The 17,238-nt window shown below is 38.1% G+C and overlaps 1 protein-coding gene across 1 annotated transcript in view; it reads left to right on the top strand.

The window, feature by feature from the left end:
* Positions 1-10,806, top strand: part of cacna1ib (calcium voltage-gated channel subunit alpha1 Ib) — a gene marked incomplete at its 3' end in the record, with an annotated part of 82,669 nt that extends 71,863 nt beyond the window's left edge. The window contains exons 31-35 of the mRNA XM_079377143.1: positions 1,891-2,037; positions 3,661-3,795; positions 6,820-6,964; positions 8,435-8,631; positions 10,225-10,806. Coding sequence (XP_079233269.1) covers positions 1,891-2,037; positions 3,661-3,795; positions 6,820-6,964; positions 8,435-8,631; positions 10,225-10,806 — 1,206 coding nt within the window. The remainder of the gene's footprint in view (positions 1-1,890; positions 2,038-3,660; positions 3,796-6,819; positions 6,965-8,434; positions 8,632-10,224) is intronic.
* Positions 10,807-17,238: the final 6,432 nt, after the last annotated feature.

Here is a 17,238-nt window from a genome sequence, read left to right on the forward strand (position 1 = left end):
GTTGAGGGAAGGCAGGGGGGTATGGGGGCGTTCACACTGCTGGACGCTCTGCTGTTATCGCTGGACTTTAGACAGTCTTAGTGCTGTCAAATACAAAAGTTGCCATGCCAACCTGCTACTGTAAACAAAAGCTTGCAGTGCTTGCCCCGCCTCCGGGGTCTTCAGATTGGTCCACTGTTTTGGAACTGACATTGATGAGCGTATCGATATATCTATGGATGAGCGGCGCTATCACTCCTCTCATGTGCGAGACACTGCAAAACACGCGAGTGCAGCGGTCACGTCCATATAGACCCTTTTAGGGCCGACGTCACAACGCTAGCTGGAGGCTAAACAAAGCGAAAACTGTAGGCAGCCAATTCAAACTAGCTGTCAATTAGCGTTGCATTGCAATTGGTTGTTTATTGTCTTCCACGTTTCATCAGTCAAAGCGTCTCTATCTGCATGGTATTCAGCTGTAGTGATATCTGATGCATCTGTCCATATAAGGGATTTCCTGGATCTCACTTGTGAAACAGACACTAAAGTACATGAGGGTTAGGGTTAACCCTGCTCCATAATGCTCACATCATCTGATTTTGGGTAAAAATCAGCAAACTACTAGTCGTATTGTTTTTCAGTACTTTTACTTGTAACCCTAACCCTAACCCTAAAGGTCTCTGCACACTGAGTCCGAATTTTTCGCATGCGTTTTTTCGCATTCGCAATCTTAAAAATTCGTCACGCACAGAGACCTTGCAGACTGAGTCCGATGCGTTTTAATTAATCCGTTGCGAAAAAATTCGCAAAACTATACAAAATGTCTTCAAGCAGTGAGGCTGATTTTGTTGTCCTCTCTCTTTTTAAAAAAATAAAAAGAAAAAGGAAATATTAGGTCCATCGAATCCTTAGATTACGCAGAGAGGAAGGAGAGTTCCACCTGCGGGATTATCCCGAGAGATTCAAAATTTATTTCAGGATGTCAGTGCCTCAGTTTGATACTTTGCTAGCGATACTGAATCCACATATTAAATAGAAGACCACCAATTTCCGTGAACCAATTTATCCTGAACAGAGACTGTCTGAGGTATGGATACACCAACAGACACACACACACACCGAACTGCGGCATCGGAAAGGTGCACGCCAGGCATAAAAAAATAGACTACAGCAGTTCTTTATATTCTGTATCTTTGTATTCCGCTATTTGTTTGTCATAAAGTGCTCTGTGCTGCAAGACGAAGTGTATTAATTTGTCTGACACTATTTTGGATTTTGGCTTTCGCTTGTACGGTGGCTCTGAATGGTCAAAACACCTTCTCAAAGCATCTCAAAATGCTTTATACGGATGCGAAAAACGCAAAAAATCGAACCCGATCCGAATTTTTTTTTGACGGACGAAAATTTCGGAGGCAGTGTGCAAACGTGATTGACAAAACGTGAGGTCGTATTTATTTTTCAACGTGCGAAAATTTCGGACGAAAAATTCGGACTCAGTGTGCAATGGACTTAAGTAGCAATACTTTTACTTAAGTACAATTTCTTAGTACTCTTTCCACCACTGTGCTACACACACTGACTGATGGTGTGTGTCGATGGTCTCGGGTCATCTGTTGGGTCGCTGGACCGAGTTCATCTGTCTAATTGAATTCTGACTGATTGATCAGTACACATGCTTGAATGCTTCACTACACACACACACACACACACACACACACACACACACACACACTCACTCACTCATCACTGTGTTTTTGTCTTGTTTTCCAGTACAGATATCCAGACATCTCTAAAAATAGTGCAAGGAAAAAACAGCATTAGAAAAACAAAAGACTTTTTAATTATCCAGTGTGTGTCCAGTGATCTAATACACATCACTCAGAAGTTTGTGTGTGTGTGTGTGTGTGACAGGAGAACCAGTGGCTGGAGAGCGTCTCTCTGCTGATGAAGGACTCGCTGGATGGAGAAATGCAGATGATTGATAATCTATCAGGATCTGTGTTCCACCATTACTGCTCTCCACCAATCAGACGAGACGGCAGGAGCCAATCAGGAGAGGTGAGGATGCCTAACACTTCCTAAAATCTCAGAACGACTCCTTAAAGCAACAAGTCCTGAACTGTTTTTATCAGCCGAACCTCTTAGACGTTATATATTTACTTGAAGTTCCCCTGAGATTTTAAATTAAAATTTCAATAATTGAATAACACATTTGCATGTTTACAGTTCTTTTCTGGCAATAAAAAATAAAATTATTATTTAATTGTTAAAAAATGTACATATTTTATTAGTGTTGTATTATATTTAAAATGATACAAAATAAAGACAAATGTATTGCTGTTGTAAAGTACAGTAAAATGTACAGTAAAGTACATAAAATAAGAAATTAATATTTTATTTGATACATTTGCATGTTCACAAATCTCTGATTTTAATAAAATGCATGATAATAATAATAATAATAATACTTTGAAAAAGGCTACTAGCCATAACGTTGGTTAATAAATATGTTTAAGTGAGTGTGCAGTTGTTCTCTAATTGAGTAATAATAATAATAATAATAATAATAATAATAACACTTAATTTTAAGGTGTGCTTGTTACACGTTACATGTACTTACTATTATAATAACAATAAATGATGCATCATTACATGCAAGTAACACTAAACCAGACCCGAATCCTAACCCTAACCCTATAGTAACTACATGTAGTTAATTAATATTACTCTGTACTTAAATGTATAATTACACTTTAACAAGGACACCTTAAAATAAAGTGTAACCATTATTATTAGTAGTAGTACTAGTTAGTAGTAGTATGTTTTAATACTAATTATAAAAATTAAATTAAATTAAATACAGTAATACATACAGAAATGTATTACAGTTGTACAGTATAATTGTACTATTAAATAAAAAATAATATTTGATAATTATGAATCACATTAGACTCTACTAGATTCCTTTGATTTGATAATCACACTAAGCTACATCACAATCATCATGCAGACCTAATTATTTATTTTAATTTTACGTCTTATACAATTGTTTATTAGCTCATATCAACTCACAAACCCCCTGCAGTTCCCCTCATTTGGGAAAAGCTGCACTAATTAAATCATTCAGGAGTCAGAATCATTCAGTGGAATCAGAATCAGAATAATTTCGTTCATTTGATTCTCATCTGTCATGAAGCCCGACAGACAAATGATCATCAATGATCTCGATTGCAGAGAATTGCATGAAACATCATCGTCTTAATCATGAGAATGCAATGTTATCATTTATCTTCAAGATTTATGCATATTTAAGAACAATGATGACAAATTAAGCGGCATTTGAAATCCTTTCTGTAACGGATCATACTGAGTGTATGTGTGTGTGTGTGTGTGCGCCTGTATGTGTGTGTATGTGTGTGTGTGTGTGTGTGTGTGTGTGTGTGTGTGCGCCTGTATGTGTGTGTGTGTGTGCGCCTGTATGTGTGTGTATGTGTGTGTGTGTGTGTGTGTGTGTGTGCGCCTGTGTGTGTGTGTGTGTGTGTGTGTGTGTGTGCGTGTATGTGTGTGTGTGTGTGTGTGTGTGTGTGTGTGTGCGCGCAGTAGGTCATGTGACTGAGGGCTCAGATCTCTGCATGCACCAGTGTTTGACAGCTTCCTGTGGTGATGGTGAGTGTTTTGTAGATCCGGCTGGCGGAGGTCGAGCAAACGTCTCTGATGTCGGAGCAGCTGTCAGATAAATCCTCCTCACCTGCGCTGCCAGATGACATCAGCCTGGACGAGCTCAGTGACTACCAGCTGCTGGACAGGGACCGAAAGGTGTGTGTGTGTGTGTGTCATCATGCTGATTAATTAAGGTGACCATATTGTAGTTTTCAGAAACGAAGACAGTAAAGTATAGCACAAATACCATATCCCAAATATATAATAAAATAAAATACATACATATTTTACAGACACCGTTATGCAGACTGATCATAAACACAGCTAAAAGGCTTCCTACCAGTGGTCATCCTTCACAAAACTTAACATCTATCACAGTTTTATCACAGGTAGAATGCAAAATGTTTCAATACAAGCATTTAAGTCAAATTTATGCAATATTTCAAACCTATAACCCATGAGAGAAAATCAACCCGCCACAACAATTAACATCCCACAACCTGCATCCAAAGGGATTTAAATACTCCACATATTGATACTGGCTCCCTGTTGCTCGAAAATTATATTCAATATTAGAATGTTTGCGGGAGCAGGAGGTGATGGTCAGAAATTCAGTGGAGCAGGGTGAAGAAAACAGGTCCGCAGGCTTTAATACAGAAACCCACACAATGAATGGCGACTGTAGAAAACAAAAGCCGAATCTCAGACATTTTTATCCTGGGTGATTTAGAAATCCCGGCCGGATGCATTTTTTTATGGGAATGTCCAGGGAAAAGAGGACGTATGGTCACCCTAGATTATTGACATGCTTAATTAACTGATAAGTGCATGGGTCTCTCGGGTGGATGTGTAACGTCTCAGCAGGATCTTCTCGCTCTGTCTGTGTCTCTGATGCTTCTGCTGTTCGACTCGTGTGGAGAAGCTGGAGAACATTCTCGACTTGCACTGAACACTTTAAAGAAATAATTCACTTTAAGAAAATCATCTGTCTTCCTGTACTCAGCGTATAGGCATAACTTGACGTTTGAACGTTCTGAGGCCAAACCAAGAAAAATCGATTTGGTCAATCAGACTTTTAAACACATATTATATTTTCTGTCGTAAACCTGCAAATTCACACTTTTGTGTACCATTCAAGTTATTTTACTTACATAGATCATCAGTAAGTGCATGAGGTTTTCATGATACATTGCATGCAAATCACTTTTAAGGCCTGCACTACATCTATTTTAAACGCTTTGGAAAACATGTTTGTCAACACAATCTCAAAGGCTTTTATTAAGCAAATCAAGGAGTGAATTAGTCGCCCACTGCTTTAAAACAGACGTCTGCTGGGCATGATTCAAGCTAAATGCACAATAGCAGGCACACAAACACTTGTATTGATTAAATATTACTGCAAACAGATGATTAAGCAGTTTATATTGCATAAACTGTTTTGTTTTATTTGTGTGTAAATTAAATAACATTTTACTGTAATGTAGATGTAGAACACTTGTCATATATTTGTGTACACTATTTGTATAAATTAATTTATTTAAAAACGTGCTTTGCTAGAGAGCACTATATTGGTGAAAAAACTATTATAAGGCATTAAAAAAAGCTTAATAGGTTCTAGCCAAAAAACATTTCAATGACACACTTAATGAATTTAAAAGTCTTTATTTTTACATGGCTATAAACAAAAGATAAAAAGAGACTCCCTACACATTTCTACGGAAGCGTATTGCATTCACTTGAGGAAAACAAATCTACTCTGTTTTTCTGAATTAATGAGTTAATTATCTCAGAATTACGAGATCATTTTTAATGAAAAAAAAAGATGATGTTGTTTTTTTGTTTTTTTATGCTCTTATGCTCATCAAGGCTGCATTTATTTGATCAAAAATAGCGAAAATCTGTTGAAACTGTTATGCTGCTTAATATTTTTTGGAACCTGTGATACTTTTTTCAGAATTCTTTGATGAATAAAAAATTAAAAAGTAAAAAAATTATATTTTCAAACAATAAAAGTCTTTACTACTTTTTACCCAATTAACACATCCTTGCTGAACAGAAGTATTATTATTATTATTATTTTTTTTTTTTAAAAAGGAAACAACTTTACTGACCCCAAACTTAGTATTAATAGTAGTGTATATTGTATATTGTAACACAAAATTTATATTCTAAATAAACACAGGTCTTTTTAACTTTTTGTTTATCAAAGAATCCTGAAAAAGTATCATTGGTCCCCAAAAAAATGTTAAGTAGCACATCTGTATTTAAAATTGATTATAAATCCGCATATTAGGATGATTTCTGAAGATCATGTGACTCTGAAGACTGTAATGATGCTGAAAATACAGCTTTGCTTCACAGGAATAAATTATATTTTAAAGTATATTAAAATAGAACACTGTTATTTTAAATTGCAATAATATTTCACAAAATTAGTTTTTTTTTATCAAATAAATACAGACTTGATGAGCATAAGCAACTTCTTTAAAAACATTAAAAATCTTACTGATCCCAAACTTTTGAACGGAAAGGTATACCCTTGGTTTTTGCTGCTTGTTCTTAAATTTGGGAACAACTCCTTTCAGTGGAAAGCAAAAGATATTTAGCAGTTATGTCCATGCTGCTTTTTGTCCATATGAAATACATGTGTATAGACTAAGGGCCAGTTTTACTAACAGCTTGCGACAGCGCAAACCGTCTTTTGGCATTAAAATTGTACTGCCAAGTTTGTGACAAATGAGTGACAAATTAGCGCTGAAAAGTTATTTTTGAGCCTGACGTTACTGAATATGCATTTGTAGGAGTTTCCCTTTCATATGTAAAACTTATGGGAGGAGAGTATCCAAATAAATGATGCAACGCATTTTACTAACATTTTCACTCGTCAAATTACTGGCTTATGCGCCAATATTTAACACCCATAAATATTATGTTTATGTTTAGTATACATAACATAAACATAATATTTTTGTGTTTAGTAAAACCGGCCCTATATCATCCTAACAGCCTGTGATATATCTCTATACTTCATTATTATATGATGCTTTGTGTGGAACTGGAGCACTCACTGAAAATCTCCTCCTCCACTGCAGCTCTCAGATCTGATTCAGTCGTAATATGCTGTAGGTACGGTGTGATATGAGTGATGAGACGCACATGAAGCACTGTGTTTCTGTACAGGAGCACGGCAGCGCCGACCTGAGCACAGACGAGCTCGTGTGCAGAAGACTTCTCTCTCAGAGCGAGGCATCCAGCCCAGGCCGAGACAGACGGGATGTGTGGCGTGAGACGGGTCATCGGCTCCGGTCTCCAGCTCACCGCGGAGGTCAGGGGCCATCTGTGTATTCTGCTCTCTCAAGGGCCGTTTACATCAGATGTGTTCTTACACTTGCACCTAGAAATCTATTTGTCTGTCTGGCAGTGTTGGGTAAGTTACTCTAAAAAAGTAATTAATTGCTAGTTACTTATTATATCTTCAATTAGATTACTGTACAAATTACTCTCTCTAAAAAGTATTTAAATACTCATTACTAATTACTTTGTAAACCTCGACAAGTTAATGATGCAAGGATAGACATAAAATGGTTCTTTTAATTCTTTCAAATAACTACATAAATTATTCTGGTCACTCTTTAGAAGAGGGTCCAATTCTCACTATTACCAAACCATTAACTATGACTTTTGCCTCAATATACTGCTAATTACTTCTTATTAATACTTAGTAGAGCAGTTATTTATTTAGAATAAGGTCTTGCAGAATAAGCCATTAATATGTGCTTTTTAAGTAATAATAAACAGCCAATATCATGCTAATAACCAACAAGAGAGAATTGGACATAAAGTGTTATCAATATTCTTATTAACTCACCAAAGTATTTAAAGTGAGAAGGGCACATAAAAAGCATGCATTTTAAGGTTAAACTTTCAATTCTGATGTTAAATCCACTATTGTATTGTATATAAATGATCTACAGACTATACTATACACAGCATTACGTTCAATTACATAAGAAGTAACTGTAACTAAATTACAGAAAAATAAGAGTAAAACTCACTTTACTTTTTCAAGGGAAAATAATTAAATTAGAGTAACTAATTAGTTATTGATTAGTTACACCCAACACTGCTGTCTGGTTGCCGGAGAGACTGGATGGCCTTATAACATTTAAAATTTGAGCTATTAAAGGTTAGGCTTTCTCAAGCCAGCATCAAAGTTAGTCTTGACAAACGTTTCTTCTAATATAAAGCTGCGTGGTATTAACTCTGTTAACGGAAACCCGCAACTAACAGTTTGAACATATTTAGTTTCCCTAGTGAAAAATAAATATACTAAAATGTACATTTATTTCATGCTAAGTATACTACAAATATATTTACATTTTTATGTACATTTGTAATACCCTGCAATTGTACTTTTGGTATAAAATACTTCATAAATGTTAATAATTTGAACTATACTTAGTATGAAATAAATGTGTTTTTAATGTATTACTTTTTTACTAGTGTTTACACATCTAAATGAATGTTAAACTAAGGCCTTGTCCACACTAATACGTTTTCATTTGAAAATGCATCATTTTCTCTCTGTTTTGGCCTTGCGTCCACACTGAGATGGTGTTTTTGTCAAGGAAAACTGAGCTTTTTGAAAACGCTCTCCAAAGTTGAAAAATTTGAAAAGGCCATTTTTGCATTGTAGTGTGAAGTATTGCAGATGAAGCCTAACTCGCACAAGAAACTGCAGTATAAAACACCTGTTGTGTTCCACTGAAAAAGGCTGATGGTTTGTGTGTGGCAGATGGCAGTGGAGGAGACAGCCAGATGTCTTCACCTCTCTTTCATCTCCCGGCTGAGTTCTTCCACCCCACCACCGCTGCGATTCCCCAGGGCAGCCCAGCCACCGGAGCGGCCCAGCCGGGCTCCAGACACGCATCTCCGGCCTCATGGGCTTCTCTCAGGTCCCCAGGGGCCAACAGCAGGGTCATGGGCTCTCAGGTAAGAGACGCCACATGTACAACTTGACAGGCGACCGTTCAAACTCAATCAGGACTTACAGTCAAGTATCTGGATACCAACATAAGGATGAAGGGGTCTTAGGTAGACAGACTTTGGCTACAGACATTAAGTGAGGTCGATTTTGCTGCTTTTTCTGGCCAACAGTCATCCACTTAAAGGGGTCATAGACTGAGAAATCAGAATTTCCTTGATCTTTTGACATTTAAGAGAACATTGTACTATAAAAACATCCTGTAAGTTTCAGAACTCAAAACTTTTTCTTTAGTCTAAAAACAGCGTATATTGAAGCCAGTCTGCCAAAACGACAGCTTGTGGAATGTGCCACTTTATGATGTAATAGTGTGGATAAACCCCTCCTCCGCAGAAGATCAACGCTTGCTTCTACATTTAGCCCCGTCCACCGATTCTACAGCACAGCCTGTTTAGCCCCGCCCACTGATTCTACATCACTGCCTGTTTAGCTCCGCCCACTGATTCTATAACACTGCCTGTTTAGCCCCACCCACTGATTCTACATCACTGCCTGTTTAGCCCCGCCCACTGATTCTACATCACTGCCTGTTTAGCTCCGTCCACTGATTCTACATCACTGCCTGTTTAGCTCCGCCCACTGATTCTATAACACTGCCTGTTTAGCCCCGCCCACTGATTCTACATCACTGCCTGTTTTGAAATTTGATGGGAGCCCACCTTTATCCAATAGGTTTGATATCTGGTTTACTTGCTACTAACTGGCCCCACTTCCTTCCACTAAAAGTCAAATGTCATCTTGCAATAATTATGTCATTTGGAGCCAGAGTCTGTGCAGTAGTGATTCATTTGAAGCCAGAGTCTGCGAAGTAGTGATCGTGAGGTGGAGCCGCGGTATCAAAGTCCCGCCCAAACTCCCACAGACCCAATCGCAAGCTCACAATCATGACACCACAGCCCATTTTTATAACATTTACATTTACATTTACATTTATGCATTTAGCAGATGCTTTTATCCAAAGCGACTTACATTGCATTCAAGTTACAGTTTTTACATTTGATCAGCTTTTGCTTTCTCTGGGAATCGAACCCATGACCTTGGCGTTGCTAGCGCCATGCGCTGCTATTTGAGCTACAAGAAAGCAACATTATATTATATTATATAACATCAAATAACTAACTAAAATCAAACTTATTCAAAAAACGAACACTTGAACATACATCATGCTAAGAACTACCTAAAATGATTGAAACCATCTTTGGAAAAAAAATTATTTGAAGTGTAATTTGATTATTTAGTTTGTCTCACGTGCCATTAGATTACATTTACGACCTATACTGGGTCCAGCCACTTGGGGCGATCTAAATCTTTTGGCTTCACTTTTCAGTATTTGTACTTGTGTAAACCTGATTTCCAGGTGAGGGTGCACAAGTCCACCAGACTGATGTTCTCCTGTAGGTTGGGGAAACCCCATCAATCAATTTTTGCCAATTTTCTGTGCGGACAGAAAATTAGCAGTTGCAGATTTGAGTCACTAAGCCCTCTCATGTCCAGATCCAGGTTCGCTTCTCTCTCTTGACTCTCTTCATTTCTTGCTGCAGACATCCCACAGTAACTCCTCGCTGGCCACGGGCAGTTCGGTGAGCAGCCTGCAGACCATGCTGGAGGAGGGCGTCTCCCCGTCAGGAGACCCTACTCTACCCTTGATCTGCCGAACCCACGTTCGTCCTCCAGAACTCAGCCAGAGATCCCACACTCCACTGACTCTGTTCAACCTCCAGACCACCAGGGGGCACCACAGGAATCGGAGCGGATACAGTGACTGCACAAACCCTAACTGGATCCCACAGGACCCCTCCGATGAGGACACTGGATCCGGGGTTAGGGCTGGAGGAACCGGTCAAGCCGGTAATCCGGAACAGTTATCGGATAATCTGAGTAGTTTCTCTTTGACGTCTCTGCACCCGCCAGATTCGCTGGCACTGCCGCTGGCCAAGAAGTGCAACAGCACTGGGAGTTTAGTACAAGGGAGCCTAGCAGTCTGGAATAAAGATGGGAGTTGCCTGTACGGATTTGATCCCTGGACTGAAGCAACAGGTGAGGAAACTGAGAGGGATGAGTCCCCCATTGGCGCCAAGACATGCAGCCAGACTGTGGGTTCTGGCTGCCGTAAGAACAGATGAAATGCGCGGTTTGGTCCAGGTATGGGACAGTGTTTGGTCTCTTCTGTGAACTCGTCTCCATGTTTATTTCGAATGACACAAACCTGTTTCCTGTTGTGCTACTGACCAGCTGAAGCTCACAGCCAGAGCAACACAGTGTCTTTTCTTCTTCAGGGCATTACACTGGACGCCTCGGAGGAGATGCAGTAGTCATGGAGTAGCGTAGAATGTTCTGGAACTGAGTACATTCATTCATAGGCAAAAACAGACTAAGAACCTCACCAGCCGGAGTGTGTAGCGATCTTTAGGTGACACCGGGCGTGTAGCATGTGACACGTTCAATGCAGAAAGGTGCCGTACAATGCTGCGTTCATGTCATGTCGAAATTACTGCCATTATGAGTACTGTGGTTGTGAAAGTCATTTTCTTCTAAAAGCATCTTGAAACACTGTGGAGAATATGCCTTTTTTCTCAGAGAAAATTGTTGGCAAATTGTCTTGTTTAAAGCAAAACTTGACTAAATTTAGGTTGTAATGTTTTCCCCAAGGATGTTTTGAAGCTTGTACTGGGAAACGATACAAAAAACTGAACAAGACAAGAAGTGTATCTGAAAGCTGATAGTGTCTATGTTCTATCTTTGATGAGGAATATGTACTTGCTTTGTTCTTGTATCAATGTGTGGATGTGACTTCATGTTATACTGTATGTGACCTATGGCATCAGTTGCGTCGCTTTAAGTCAAGTCACCTTTATTTATATAGCGCTTTATTCAATACCGATTGTGTCAAAGTAGCTTTACAGTGTCAACAGGAAAATAGTTTGTCAAGAATGCAAGAGCACAATGGCAAAGATGTCATCATCTAGTTTAGCTCTCTTCCAATAGTGTCTGTGCAATCAGTGAAGCGTCCCAAACTAAGCAAGCCAAAGTGACAAGGAACAAGGAACCAAAACTGCATCGGTGACAGAATGCAGAAAAAAACTTGGAAGAAACCAGGCTCAGCCAGGGGTCCAGTTCTCTTCCGGCCAGACAAAACCAGCATGGCGTGGCTTTAGTGCCGTTCAAAATTACTCTGCCGTGGGAGAGTGTCCACTAGCAGAAGGTCATCCAGGTACTTTTTGCCTACTGTTTTACAAATTTTAACATACTACTCATTTCAGATACTGTTTTACAATAGGAAAATAAGAATATTCTGATGCACTGGATGGACTTTTTGCAGGAAACTGGCAAACTATGGAAGCTCTGACTTGAGTTAAAACCAAAACTGCTGATGAAACCCAGAAGGTTAATTCACCTCTGGTTCTCTATTGATATTTTCTTTAATGCAGGACAGTTTAAACGTCTGAAAATGAGCTAAAGAAACAAATTAAACATCATTAAACTCATCATTGCTCTAGAAGCACATCATTTCTGTGTCGGTGTTCAGATCTCGTGCAGTAATTCTGACGTGATGTGAGCGTGGGGTTAGAACGCCGTCTTTCGCTTCATTTTTATGTGGAAGGATTGAGTTTTATCAGCCGCCCACAGATCATTAGAGCTGCAGGGTGAGTTTATAAATGTGTGATGGTAGTTAAGAATATTGACTGAGGAAACATCTCAAGCCCAAACCACGACACGCACTGAATGCTGGACTCTACAGGATGATTGAGGATCTTGTAGGGTTTGTTTTTGGATGTTCTGTGTTTCTAGTATAATGATGGTAGACGCAGAAACATGAGCTCTGATCCTAAACCCAGTGAGCTGCCCAGCTAGACAACAGTGTTGCAGTTGGTCTGACCATTTTTTATCACGTTTTATCATCCAGCAGATTGGCATGAGATCCCATAGCATACATGTAGAGGAACATGCATGTGAACCCAGCATACATTTATCAAATCTTTATTTTTTGAGGCGTTCGTGAGTTTTTGGAAAGATTCATGTATTTTTGTGTCCAGGATGTTGAGCTGTTAGCTTACTGTTGTGGAGTTTTGTTTCAGCTCACGAGTGTTTCATTTCAATCTCTAAAACATTGAGGTCACTTATTGAGGTAAACAGCGAGGTAACTCATTGGGTTTGGATTAGAGCTGAATTTTGTCTCTGGAAATCATGCATGAGAGATGATGTCACTGTACTGTGAAGATGGCAAATAGTGTTGATTTATTTTTAAGGTATAATGTGAAATTTCATTATTTTACTTGCATAGTTTTACATCTCTGTCTTCCACTTTAAATTTTGTACAAACGTCTCCCTAAAAGCACAACCACATGTGGTTCTGAGGCCCAAAACATACTTTACACAAGAACATGAACAGTCTTTTCTAGCTCTGCATTATATTTCATCATTCGTATGCATGCCATGCAAGTTTGAGTCGCGTTTGCTGCAAGCATCTCTCAAGGTGCCATTGCTGTAAACTGTCTTCTTCAATGATCAGTTTTCTCTTCCAGATAAGGAATCTTATGTTTATGATTTTTACAGACATTCGATGGAAACTTTAGTCAGTCCTGCAGTGTTCTTGCACTTGCATCACTGGCAGTGCACGATGTGTAGTGTATGTTTCTGGCCTTTAATGAGATGCTGAAACGGAGGCAGATCAGTGAAATGATCTTACTGATTTTGTTTCACATTTGCACAGCTGATTTGTTTGTAAAGGACTCTCAGTGCAGATTCATTTGCATGATTGCATCTAAATTTATGTATACTTTAGTGTCCTTATTTCAAAACTCCTGCTGCGATCGAATCCTTCTCACTGGATCTACAGCGCGGAAAACCTGGTCAAATCAGTCACAAAGTCATTCATTTCTCAGACTTAAAAAAACAACAGCAACAAAAAAAACATAATATTTGTAAGCCTTTTGATGATAAATTAAATGTATATTGATTTATGTATTTGCTCTGAAACTCTTTTTAGTATCATGCTTTCAACCAAACAGTCATTGTTTCCAGAAGAAGCTTCAGGTCAAATAATCAAGGCATGTTTCCCACAACATTTTTCACTAAATAAACACAAGAATGATATTTGATATGAAGTGAACAATACATAGCAATACTGACCTATTTATATTTTTACAGAAACATGTTGAAGCATGTTAAATTACACATGAATTCAGTGAACATTTTTGAATGATTAACCATCTGATTGTTTTGAATTGATTTATTGTAATGAACCATTCAAAAGTGATTCATGTAAATGAACTGAATTTCTCAACTCGATCAGTGTTTTTGCTCTTGACTTTAACCTCAAGACTCTGTTGAAATATCTCTGTTTTGATGCATGTATGTGTGGGTTGTGAGACAAGAGACGGGTGTGAAACCGGTCTGCTGACATGGTCTTTATGAAACTTTATGAACAAATATAAAGCATCAAAAGCATTTAAACCTTTGCAATATTTAGTTTATTCACATTGCCAATATAATTCTGTAGTAAGCCTTATCTCAGAGATTTCCATTTAGATGAAACTGAAATTCTGCTTTGGTTCTTCTGAAGTTCAGAGGAGTTTTGTGCTGTAGCATTTCATCATTCACAATCCTAATAAAGTGTCTGAACTGCTTTACTGATGTCAGTGGATCAGCAGAGTTTGGGTTAGCATGGGTAGTGTTGTGTCGGTGCTTGATTCGGTTCATTGATGTCTGTCAGAACATCTTTCTGCTGTGAGGAATCATCCCATGAGTCTGATTTTAGGGTGAATGGTTCGTTTAAGTCAAGTAATGATGCGGAGATCTTAATGAGCTGTCAGAGGATCCCGCTCTTTGAAGTTCTCCGTGAGATCTGTGATTTCAACATCATGAGTCTAAAGCACTGATCCTGGGATTGAGCAGATCTCACAGATCAGAGCGGCTCTGCAGGATTCACTTAATGCCCAAAGCACCATAAATACCATAAACAACTTTTGAAAAATTCAACAGGCTTGTTTTTACACAATTAAGTCTCATGAACTAACAATAACAGATATATTGTTAACAGTTATTAAATACAATTGTTCATTTGTTTGTTCATGATAGTTGCTTTTAACTGATGTTAACGGATGCATTAATGTATTAGTAAAACATTACCAAGATTAATAAATGTTGTTCCTTCATTGTTAGTTCATGTTAACTGGTATAGTTAACTAATATTATCAAATTAAATCTTATTGTAAAGTGTTATGTTGTTTTTAAATGATTTTTTTATATTGTGATATGGTTTTATTTAGTGAAGAATTTACCACACAAAACGCATCATGATGAGTCCTCAGTGCTGGAATAATCGTGAAAGGAGTCTCTTCTGCTCACCAAGACTTTTTTCAACCAAAAATACAGTAAAAACAGTAAATTTGTGCCGTTTTTTAATACCATTAAACTGGTAAACTGCTCTCTTTTGTAATGTATTTTATAATGTAGTTTATTCCTGTGATGGTTAACCTTAGTTACTGTAGTTGTGTTCATAGTTTTTGAGAATGAAGCTGTCTCTTTGTTTTGTTTAACTAGGTCTGATTATATATTGAGTTAAACTGAATCATGCGTGTTGATGATTGTCTCGATCAGAACAGACCAGACTGATGTTCTCCTGACCTGTGAGCCGATCAGAGCAGCAGATGGACATGGCAGGTGTGTGTGTGTGTGTGTGTGTGTTTCTGGACATCAGTCCACAGTTCATCTGCTGCTGGACTGTGAGCTGACCAGAGTCTCATTAACATATGCTAATGAGCTGGCAGAGGCCACAGCAGGAAGCCCATCAGTCACTGTTTGTCTGGATGAGTTTGAACAAGAGCAGAGCAGATCTGCCACCTGTGTGTGTGTGTGTGTGTGTGTGTGTGCGTGCTCTCCTCAGTTCACTCCATGCAAATGAGCAATGAGCAGCGGTCAGTTATTATGCGGTAGAAACGCCCTCGTCAGCCCTCAACCCTCCAGAAATAACATCACAGTCAGTGTCCGTTCCTCCAGTGTGTGTGTGTGTGTGTGTGTGTGTGTGTGTGCTGGAGCTCCATCAGCTGTAGATGGTCAGTGTCTGATTCAGTCTGTCTGTCTTGATTTACTGTGACATGATGAGATAATGGCTCAGAGTGAGTGTGATTGGCTCTCTGCAGTCGTTTATATCTAATGGTCTTGTCCTCCTCTCTCTCTCTCTCTCTGTCTCTCTCTCTCTGTCTCTCTCTCTCTCTCTCTCCCTCTCACTGTCTCTCTCCCTCTCTCTCTCTATCTCTCTCCCTCTCTCTGTCTCTCTCTCACTGTCTCTGTGTTCATCTGACTTTAAGCTGATTGATCAATTGTACACCAGAGTTACTGGAGTTTTGACTCTGATAATCTATTCCAGTACAGATGACTCACGAATGACACTTAAAAATAAAATAAAATTAATCAGTTACCAATTTCCTAATTCAAACATAAAAATAAATCACTTTGGAAGTTCATTTAAATCACTAAATGGACATTAATAGATAACTATGTTTTAAAATATTTCAAATGTTTTATGTTTTAAAAATGTAGTTAAAATAATACTTTAATAAATATGTTTTAAAGGATAAAATAAATATATACATTTTAAAATTTAGTAAATTAAAAAAATAATTTTTAGAACTACATTTTAAATTGAAAAAAAAAAATCTAATAGTTGTGTGTGTGTGTGTGTGTGTGTGTGTGTTGTCAAATGCTTGTCAAACATTTGTCAGTTGAGTTGACAAGACAAATGCCATTGGACAGTTCACTCGCTTTCTCACTGCTTAAAATATTTATAAAATATTAGACGGTACGAAAGACCATACCATCAGTATATTCTGTAAATATTGATTTTCAATTTAAAAATTACTTTTTAAATTTTTTTTACTTGGTGATATATTTGACTGAATTACACGCACTTCACTGTAGAGCTTCAAACTCATGAAAATACTTAAACTACCTACAGCTGATTTAAAGGAACAGTTCAACCAGACATGAAAATTAGCTGACAATGTACTCACCCTCAGCCCATCTAAGATGCAGATGAGTGTGTTTCTTCATCAGGTTTGTAGAAATGTGTCTCTGCATCAGTGTCTCAGCAATGGATGCTCTGCAGTGAATGGGTGCCGTCAGAATGAGAGTCTGATAAAAACATCACAATAATCCACACCACTCCAGTCCATCAGTTAACATCTGGAGAAGACTAAAGCTGAAACAAATCCAGCATTAAGACGTTTTTAACTACGTCCATAATCCATAATAATGCTTTCTACATTTTCAGCAAATTTAAATTTTTTGGTGAACTGTTCATTCAAGTTGTTGTCTAGGAAGGTAGAAATGAGACTGAGGTATAACAATACACTAAATAAATCAAAAATATATATATTTTTAACTCACTCTGTTAGAGATGGTAATTTGTGATTTCATGTTGATTCTCCAGATGAAGTATGCACTTGTTCCGCTGGTTCAGTCAATCTAGTCATGACGCGCATCAGTTTTCAGCTCTGAAAACTCATGCAAGCCTCAACAACTTAACATTGAGATTTACAGTCATTTACAATAAG

Source organism: Barbus barbus (genome assembly GCF_936440315.1).
Source record: "Barbus barbus genome assembly, chromosome: 25".
Classification (NCBI taxonomy): domain Eukaryota; kingdom Metazoa; phylum Chordata; class Actinopteri; order Cypriniformes; family Cyprinidae; genus Barbus; species Barbus barbus.